This window comes from Bradysia coprophila (genome assembly GCF_014529535.1).
Source record: "Bradysia coprophila strain Holo2 chromosome X unlocalized genomic scaffold, BU_Bcop_v1 contig_26, whole genome shotgun sequence".
NCBI lineage: Eukaryota > Metazoa > Arthropoda > Insecta > Diptera > Sciaridae > Bradysia > Bradysia coprophila.
This window is the reverse complement of record NW_023503313.1, coordinates 4,003,048-4,013,292: the sequence shown is the minus strand read 5'-3', so window position 1 is coordinate 4,013,292 and position 10,245 is coordinate 4,003,048. Positions and strand designations below refer to the sequence as shown.

Below are 10,245 nucleotides of genomic sequence, written 5' to 3'. Positions count from 1 at the left end.
CAAAGAGCTCAACACTTATTGGTCAGAACATTAGAACGTTATTTTAAAATTGCCTCCAAAGAAAAATAAAGTTTTGATTCGATGGAAAAATAGTCAGTTAGAGATAAAATTCAGTTCACCTGACCGGTGTTTTGTCGAAAAAGTCGTCGACCGCCTTTCCATTCATACTATTACTAGATGTAGTAAATGAGTAACAATGAAAAATCATTCACATAACTCGCTATAGGTTTCTTCCAAGGTGAAATTAAATGTCAAACCGTCATTCATAGAAGCATTACCTTAACATTATTAACAATGAAAATGTCAAAATAACAAACGATAAAAGTTGTGGTTATGGTTCTATGGATGACATCGGTTCGCATTCGGTTAGTGTTCGGTTCATTTTTTTCGGCGAAACCGTTGCTTGGAAGAAACCTATACAAAAGTCACGTTTTCTTCTTGTTTATTGACCTTGGTTTCGCCTCGAATCACCTGGTTTTTTTTTAAAACTTATTAGACGTATTGTGAACGGCTATCTATTCTACTGATGGTATCGCATTCTGTAAAGACGAGTGCCAGAAGTAAATTCTCTTTTCTTTAATTAAAATTTCATTGACTTGTCGCTTGAACTTAGAATACTTCAAAGATGAGTACACAGTTCATGTTCAGTTCACAAAAATGTTGATTATTTATTAGTTGAAATTATTTTTTTTCCGTGCCAGGATGCAAAATAATTTTAAGTTCATTAGATCAGTAAATAACATAAAACAGTCGCACATTCAAAACTTTGCGCCGCATTTTTTCAATCAATTTGCAGTGTCGATTTTTCAGATATTATCTTCACGAACTGTGTACTAGCCTCAAAAGGTTTACCAAAGAGAGTACTCTATCTCATTGAAAGCTCAAAGCTTTTTTAATGGGAGGGCGGTGTCGGCTTTCTATGATTAAAATTTGGAAATGCAAGTTGTTTGCTATGTCTCAACTTGATCTTCGTCAGAAAATTTGATTTTTTTTTTGTTAAAAATTACCATCCAGGACAATTAATGAAAAACTTTCTTATGCAAAAATATTTACTTTCTATAGTGCAGTTGAAACGGTAAAACCTTCTAAAACAATTAGGATATAAAAGCCATATCAATTTCAGCTGAAACGCTTTTGAAACACTCTAACGACGAGAATATATCTACACTTTTAACTTTTGCCAAGTAATTCAGTAAAATTAGACCCACTGCGTTATATTGCCCATTACACACTAAACATACGTAACGGTAAATTACTGATATCCTTCTCCTTCGGCGATTGATTACATTCGTTTCTACCGAATATTTATAGTATGAAAAATGCAGAAAATGTACCAACGAATGGCTCAGTGTACCGATCATTATTTTTTTTCTTTCGTATGCTCAACGAACCCTAACAAAAATGTTGAATATATTTTGCTCATTGATAGAACCATCGTACGGTTGACTGATGTTATAATATGCGACCATACGGCGGTTTTTCTTGCACATTGGTTGGTGTTCATACGATTATTATTTAAGAAAGACAAAATATGGTTAAGACACGTAGGTATAAGTGTAACAAATTCGAAAACGAAAACAACAACAAAAAAAATAACGAATATGTGTATTGGGCTGAATTAATATTTTCAGAGGTGGACAGGAAAAACGTCTTTTTATTATCGCCATCGACATTTGACTTTGTTCTCTTCAACTTTGTACAATATTCACAACCGGATTATATTGTGACCTTACACTTTTCGATGTTTCTAACGGAAATGGAAATTTTGTTTGTTTGTAAACTTGTCGCCTCTCTTGGCACCTCTATTGTTGAACAAAAAAAAAATTGCAGAAAATCTCTTTGTTTTTTGATTGAACAGAAAAAAAAACGATTTTGAATCTCTGCTATTGAATTTAAAAATTTAATTAACTGAACGAGTATTAACGAAAATAACAATTAAACAATGGGATGTGACCATCGATCGATTTCATAGTAATATTTATAAATTTAAACGTTTTTGGCGGCAACAACAACAACAACAACGGCTTTATCACTTAACTGGAAATTGCTGTATTATATACAGCGTTAAACGCAAAGTGGTTGCAAATAAAGCAACTCCCATACCAATTTCGTCTCTGTTTACTAACAAGTCTATAAAACGACGGTGCAACGGTACGAATGGAGTTTGTTGTTAAACAAATATCAGACAAGTGCAAGTGTGATCTAGATACATATTGAAATTGTAAAAGAAAATTCAAAACAAATCAACGATGTTGCGGACATTTATTGTAAGATGTGAATTTTTTGCTTTCGGCTCTTTGTTTCATTTTACTATTAAAAGATTTTTTTTGGTAAATTCCATGTCCTTCAGATAGTTTGTTTTTTCTTTAACTTCTCTGAATTGTGTTACTGTCGTGCGTGTCACAGTGTGTTGTTTAAATGGTTGAGAATGAGGAAATGTTTTTTAACGCAAAAAATGATCTGCTTGCCGTTAATGATGGAATGACTCAACTAAGAGATTTATTTTTGATTTTTACTAAACTGATCAGATCTGAAGCCTTCGGTTTTACTTGGAGAAAAGTGTCTATCCAAACGGGAAAGTGGAAATTCGTTCCACAAAAACAGAAGTTTTTCGGAGCAGGAACTTTTGCTAGAATTGGTAGAATCATCCAAGATTAATCTCAAACTTTTAACGAAAAAAAGTGCATGAATGATGTTCTTGAACAAGCGGCATAACAATTGATATTATGAGCCTAATTTTCGACAACCCCCTGAGGTTCAAATTCGAAAGATGACGTAAAAGCTAGATAGGTTAAATAAGTTCAAATATATCTCGTGTAACTTTTTTGAGAAGTGTTTCACAGTTCAAATTGGTTCTAATCAGTTTAAATATTTGTGCCTTTCCTTAATAATTTAGATTTTCGTGTAGCAGACTCCCTTTTTTAAGTTTATTTTATTCTGACACTTTAGCCATGGAACCTTTTTTCTTATCACCGTTTTATCCATAATCCATGCGTCCAAGAAAAAAAAGCAGTCAAATGCGCCCATGTCATTCATGTTAAAGCATCTTCAAAAAATAAACTCAAAATTGATAGTTGCTACATTAGCCCATCTGTGTGTGTCTTTCATCACGGCAGAGTAACATAAACCAGGCAGGAGCGGTTCATTTTCGAAACGTCAAATAAGGGACCTAATACACTGGTTGAAAATGAACTCAAATGAACACTGACATAAATTGAAAAATTTTGTTCGCAAAAAATACAGGGCTACTAGATTATTCAGGTCCCTAGTCAAATCAGCGCTCCTGCCTGGTTAACTTTACTCTGTCGTGCTTTCATTAAAATTAAAATTGTTACGTCAAGAAATAAACGCACAATTTTTCACCCCCATCTGCTTTACACGCTCAAGATATGCCATTATTTTCTACGCACGATACGTTATGCCTTTTTTTGTCCACTACGTATTTATGTCACCAGTTGAAGTACATATTTTTGCTACGCGCATAGTTTTGGCTTCAAAACAATCGCTAATTGGAGGTGGGTTTCCCATTTGCAATGAAAGAAATGATGTGATCGTGCATTGGACAATATTTACTCAAACTAGTGATAGAATTTTCGTATCAATCAAGTGAACCTACTTAAAAATAAGTAGCAAGGATGATGATACACTTCAGCATAGCACTGAATCAAGCACGAAAACAGAATTTTCAAGCGATCCATCCTCGACGCAGTAGTCAAAACTTTTTATATAAATTAAGTTTGTAAGGTTGGTATAATGCTACTGCGTCGTAATTTTATATATTAGAAGAAATCTAATCTGTTGCTTGGTTCAGTGCTATGGCTTAACCAGCCGGCTGTGAAAGTCTTTCAAAAAATCAATCTGAAGTCGACTAAAAATCTTGAAATGTGTAAGTAGTTTGTGAAGGCAGTCAAGTTTTTTTTTTGTGAAATTCCTCACTTGTCTCGGCTTCGCCACGGATCGGTAAACAACACATGTCATGTCCATTATTTGTATCCCATTCATAAACACTGTACCGTTATTCCAGTAGAATTATTAATTGGTCCATCAAGCAAATTGAATATGAAAATTCATAGCTACTTAATTCGAGATGTTACACCATCGCCACCATCAAAATTAATTAATTATCAAATATTTTACGTTTATAATCTCAATAACCAAATTAAGTCGACAGCATTTAGCATCAATTAAAGCTATTTTTATATTAAAACAAAATCAATTTAATTTATTAGATGGAATGCAGTGGTTAATAACAAAGTTAACCAGTATGTCCATCGCGGATTTATTTTATTTTTAAAATTAAATTAATTATTAAACAGTCGATATCTTTCTGTGGCAATTAATATCATTTTTCCATACACCATTCGGTTCTAATTGCCGGACAACAAATTCCGTATTCGTTTGAGTAACACTTGATTGCATTGAACGTGACATAATCATTCAAACGAGTTTTGTTATCAATCAACTTTCTAATATTTTTATGTTTCTTATTTAGAAACTTTAAGAATTGTAAATCACCAATAGAGGTTTGCTGGATCAATTAAGAATAAATTTTCAATTATGCATTCACTGTCACTATTTCCGTACAGGAAGTTTTTAAAAAATTTGTTTGAATATTTTAGACATATTCCAGTGGGTGACAACTTGTCTCTTTCATCTGTTATAATATCCAGTAAAAATTGGAAGACATTTCAGCTGAACGAACTATCCGAAAAACAAAATTCTCCGAAGATTTTGTTCTTATTCGGCGAATATTTTCGTATCTACTAATCTCCCATCGATTTTGTGCTAAAATTGAATGGATCCAATTTCATTGAATGTTATAAAGGCAAATCCGATGAGAGTTTGTTATGATGTAACATTTTTATCGGGTATCTTTTTCCAACCACATCAATTGATATGAATTACACTCGGTTATGTGTTTGAAATGCAATTCAAAACAAACAAAAAAACTTTATCATCTTACCAACTGGTTCGGGTACGTTACAATCTGTAAGCTGTGCAACATTTTAATGTCAGAGCATTAAATTCCACTTTTATTGAGTGCTGCTTGTCGGTTACGAAAGCCATGTTTTGCTTCATTGTCTTTTGATCTGCAGAAGATCGAGATTGAAATTTATTCTAATTTTCGAAAAGGAATCGTATTTGAATATGGTGTGTTTTGTAGGTCTAACAATTGGATTATTAAATCAATGGTCTTGCAATACTGATCCGGAGTTAATAAACAGCCAATTGAGTTGCAGGGCATGCAAGACAGACAAAAGTGACTTGATAATTTCGGTTATATCTGATCGGAATTCTTTAAAAAAAAAAATTGGTCTTTCTCTCTATCGATATTGCTTGTAGGTTTTTTGTTTTGTTTTTCCAATTGAATACCAAAAACTGGTTTGTTGTTGTCGAATTGAACATTGATCCAATTATTTTTATTTTTTCACTCTCATTTCTAAAATATGTGTGATATCTGTCGGAATGCAAGAAATGCTAATGTCATTGAGCAACAGATCAATTGAGTACCGAGAGTATAACATTCATAAATGGAATATGAAACTGATAAAAATATAATTAAAACAATTTCATTCACGTAAGTCCTCCACGAAACGATATACATCCACTCAATGGATGATGATGAAAAAAAATAAAATAAAAACAACTTTTACCGAAAAAAAGAAAATGCCTTACATTACGACATTTTGCAATATTAAAATAATAACATCAATTAACATGATCGATAGGCAACAGAGTTATACCGTAGAAGAATGAAACAAAAAAAAAATTGTCGTGTTTACTGCTACACGTAATCACCGGCCTACATTAAGGTATTATACACACAATAAATTTTGGTAACACAATAATGAACTCTGGTCCATTTAACTTGACATTAAAAAAACACGAAATCTGTGTCAATTTTTAAATCACCGTAGAATACAATGTAATGCAGCATGTATGTTATGTCATATGTAGTGCAGCATAATATTATGCCATCCACATCCACACTATTATTTTTCATCATCGAAGCTTTCGTGTTTGAAAGCTTTGGAAATGTTTAGAAATTGTAGCGAAAGCTTAGAAATTCGAAACAGGTCAGATCGAAGCAAATTGCCAAAGCCACACAGATAAAAATATGGACCTAGATCTAAATGTTTTTTTGGGATTAACAGTACGCGACCGAATCTTTTTCAGAATTAAAATTTAATTCCTTCAGGGATTACTTGAAATTATCCCCAAATGGGTAATCTTGAATTTATCTATGTCTATACTATCTTTGTGATGCATACATTGATTAATTGATTTCTTGAAACTGGCAGTATCTTTAAAAACAGACCTAAAAATTTTATGGTTAGCCTGGTGTAGCGCAAGGCAGAATAAAGCATCGGAAGTCTCATTGAAACATTTTAAGACCAAATTAATGTGCGTTCGAACTAAATTAACACAAAAGTGTGATTTCAAGACAACAAAATTCTTAGCAACAGTATCATTGTTCTTGTTCAATACCCAAATTATTGTTTAGTCCTATTTTTAATCCCTGAAGGAATTAAAAAAAAATCCATTTTTAGCTAAGATTAAAATCGAATCCCGAAAGAATTCCTTTTTGAAAGTAATCCCATCGGACCTAAAAATTGTAATCCCATATTTTTATCTGTGCAGCTTCTCAAACAGGTCAGAGCCAGATTTCAGATAATTTTAGATCAGCTTCAGGTGTGACCTGATCCAATAAATTTTAATCGGTAGCTTTCCAATCGAATATGAAATTTCCGAGATAAAAAAAAATCGAATGTAGAACTACACTGCCTTGACTAGCTTGTAATCATAATCAATGATGAAACGTTTATGGTTATATTGCGATTATTATTCTTTTTTTTCTTTCAAAATCGATCAACACGAATAGCAACTTAAACGATATTGTGCCGTGGAATTATACTTTTTAATGAACCGAATTGCATTCATTTTTATAAAGAAAATTAAATTTTACTGAGCCGATGGGTAGACTCACTTTTACCTTCTTCGATAGTTAAAATGGTATTGCGACCGCAAGTAGCTTCATTTATAGAAAAGTTACTTCATGGTCATTGCAACATTTTTTTATCCACTTTCGTTACAGGAAATTCATAAAGATTTCATGTACTACGGTTGAGATAACCAGTTTTTTTTTGTGTGTGCGAATGTTTATCAATGAACAGTTCATTGATCTGGCATTTTTATGCATTCGCGTTCGCGTACACTATAATTTCCACAAAAATTTTCCATTGGATACCGATCGTCTCACGCTAGGAAATAACTGGATTCAGACTAATTAATGGAAAAATTTCCAATTTCCCAGCTTTGGTAACGCGAATTTGCTAGACGAGTATATTGATGATTTTTCTCGTTTCGATGTGCAGTGTTAACAGGTTAATAGTTACTTTATGGATTTGTAATTCAAAACTGCAATGGAAACTCTTAGTAATCTTAAAATGTTGTTCATTGAAATGGCAACGTAAATTGAGCGGCGAAATGAGTGGAAAAAGTAGACTTGCAATGCACGGTGAAAATTTAATGGCAAAATTGTTTTCTTAATTGCCAGGTATTGACTACATTGGTCTGTGTAGCAGTGGCTCAGAAATATCAACAGACAACGCCGGTACCCATTTTAAAGCAAATAAACCGTCACAACGAAGATGGATCGTACAGTTATGGCTATGAGGGAGGTGATGGCAGTTTTAAAATCGAAACTAAATATCCCAATGGTGAAGTATATGGTAAATGATATTGAGATTAGTTCGCTGTAGCCGATAGGCTATCTCACTAAAGAACAGTTCAAAACCTCCCTTTCTTTAAAACTCTTACAGGTAAATATGGCTACGTAGATGATGCTGGAAAGGTTAGAGAAATCGAATACGGAGCAAGTCGTCGTGGATTCGAACCGGCAGGTAAATAAAGCATTTGATGCGTGTCTGTATATGGTAATATTAAAAACAAACGAAAAACATTGTAGGAAGCGACATAAACGTTCCACCTCCGACTGTAAACAATGATAACAATCTCTCGCCACTCGGACCAAATGAAGTCGATGATGGTCAATACCGAGAGGATCCAAGCATTTACTACAAAGACGACAAATACAACGTCGAGCCCGTTAAAACTGTCAGCCAACCAGCCCGCTTCCAATCAAACACATTCGAAACCAATTTCAACACAAATAACAACAATCAATACCAACAGCAATCGCGTTTCCGCCTCCAACAGCAGCCAGAATACCAGTCTCAAAGCTACCAACAACAAAATCAATTCCAACAATACCAACAACAACCATTCGAAGGCAGACAGTTTCAACAGCAACAATATCAACCGTCCCAATATCCAGCATCCCAAGCTGATCTATTCAGAGGACATCCTGCGACTCAGTTTGATATAAACACTGGTTCTTATAGTGTTTCGTACACGGGGTAAAGGTTCTCCTTATTATAATTGGAATTACGGGATGGTTTTGAGATATATTTTAGGACGATGTTGCCAATTTTTAAGTCATTACGTTTAATTGAGAAAAAGAAATAAATTTTTGAAACGAATCAATGTTTTGATTGTAAATGCATCCGTTTCATTCGAAGCTTTTAAGTATTAATGAGACAGAGGCTAGCTCTTGAAAACATTGTTCCAGGTAGAGGAAATTCTGTTTGATGAGTCCCTTTTTTGGATACCGTTGTCCTCTTACAAACGACAAGCGGATAAGCTTCCTAGATCTATTACTTCTGTTGATTAAACAATATTTGACCGTTTGATATAAAATTATACATAAAAGTAGGAAAAACTAAGTAAGTTTTAACACAGATGTGCCTACATAATCGTCTATCCCGCGCTCATCGCCTATTTTTTGCATCGTTGTCGTCAACAGTTGCCTATCCATATCTAAAAATCATTCAATCTTCATTACACATGAGTTTATTATCAAATAGTTTCTAGTCATAGCATTATTAATCGTGGGACAGGACTCGGTCGAATCAAGGGAAATGCAATGCAAGCGAATAATAGGCGGATGGTCTAACTGGGGAAAAGATTTTTCATTGTTGTTTTCCGTCGCGTCTTTCGCACTAAATCTTCTTGTAACAGCAAATATACTTCAAACGAGCCATCAGGACAGGTCGGAGCGTTTGCTGCGACTGCGCCCCGTACAAACCCGTATATCTATTGGGTACGTGACCCTAGTGCGTCTGTCACCCTACTTTGACCGTAAGCCTATTGCGCCGGTTAATGTAGTTAAAGTAAAATTATTATGTAATGTGTGCATCCTACAAATTGCGCATAGCGCAATTACGAAGCCCCGTACGACGTTCCTTTCAAATGAAACAAAAATTTCAAATCGCCCTAAAAATTTTATTTTTTTGTAGGGCCTAGTATCGGCCTCAGTCCGAGGACCCAAATTTAAAATTTTTTTCAACTACATTCTATTCGGCCTTTGATTACCTTCCAAATGAAACAAAAATTACGAAAAACGGATGAAAGTTACTCGAGTTATATGTGAAATACACATAGGGCCCTAGTAGCGGCCTTAGGCCAAGGACCCAATTTTTTTTTTTTTTTCAACAACATTCTATTCGGCCTTCGATTACCTTCCAAATCAAACGAAAATTACGAAAAACGAATGAAATTTACTCGAGTTCTATGTAAAATACACATAGGGCCCTAGTAGCATTTCACTTCTAAGGCCCTAACTCACGGTCGACTCACCCGATTTTAAAAAACTTTTTTTTCCTGGATTGGTATTGACAATATCTATCATTTGCCGTGCCATTTACATTTCCTTCGTTTATTTTGCCACAAATATCACCAAAAGACCTTAAATCACTTAGATGGCCCTAACTCATGAAGGGCCGACCCGAATATGCCCATCTTCGAACTTAGCCTCACTATTTCGACTGTCTTTCAGGGGAAAAAAATCGGATTTGATTTACTCAAGATATCGACGTGACAGACGGACAGACGGACAGACAAAATTTTTATTGCAGATTCGTCATCTATGAACATAGGCAAACACTTTGCCCTTACCGTCTGCTTCGAATTCCATCAATTACACACGGCATCGTAATCCTATAAGCCCCTTTGTACTTCGTACGGGGCTAAAAATTAGAATAGAATATAGACGTTTGTTCCAAGCAACGCACTCCAATAACAGGAACAGGAACAGATTTTTTTAGCAGTCATTTGGTCTCTTATTTTGTATGGAATGTCTGTAAATTATGTCTCTATGGATGATATTTGACTGTAATTTGACAA

The 10,245-nt window shown here is 34.3% G+C and overlaps 1 protein-coding gene across 1 annotated transcript; it reads left to right on the top strand.

Annotated features, from left to right (window-relative positions):
- The first annotated feature begins 2,120 nt into the window (after positions 1–2,120).
- Positions 2,121–8,543, top strand: LOC119069321 (transcription factor mef2A). The gene is made up of 4 exons (XM_037173376.1): positions 2,121–2,267; positions 7,559–7,733; positions 7,824–7,904; positions 7,970–8,543. The coding sequence occupies exons 1-4, from the start codon at positions 2,250–2,252 to the stop codon at positions 8,422–8,424; spliced, it is 729 nt and encodes a 242-aa protein (XP_037029271.1). The 5' UTR covers positions 2,121–2,249; the 3' UTR covers positions 8,425–8,543.
- Positions 8,544–10,245: the final 1,702 nt, after the last annotated feature.

What these genes read in the sequence shown, in the direction of transcription:
- LOC119069321 (XM_037173376.1), top strand. An exon ending in TCCCAATGGTGAAGTATATG is followed by an intron (nt 7,734 to 7,823) that starts GTAAATGATATT and finishes AAACTCTTACAG; the next exon opens with GTAAATATGGCTACGTAGAT. An exon ending in TCGTGGATTCGAACCGGCAG is followed by an intron (nt 7,905 to 7,969) that starts GTAAATAAAGCA and finishes AAAACATTGTAG; the next exon opens with GAAGCGACATAAACGTTCCA.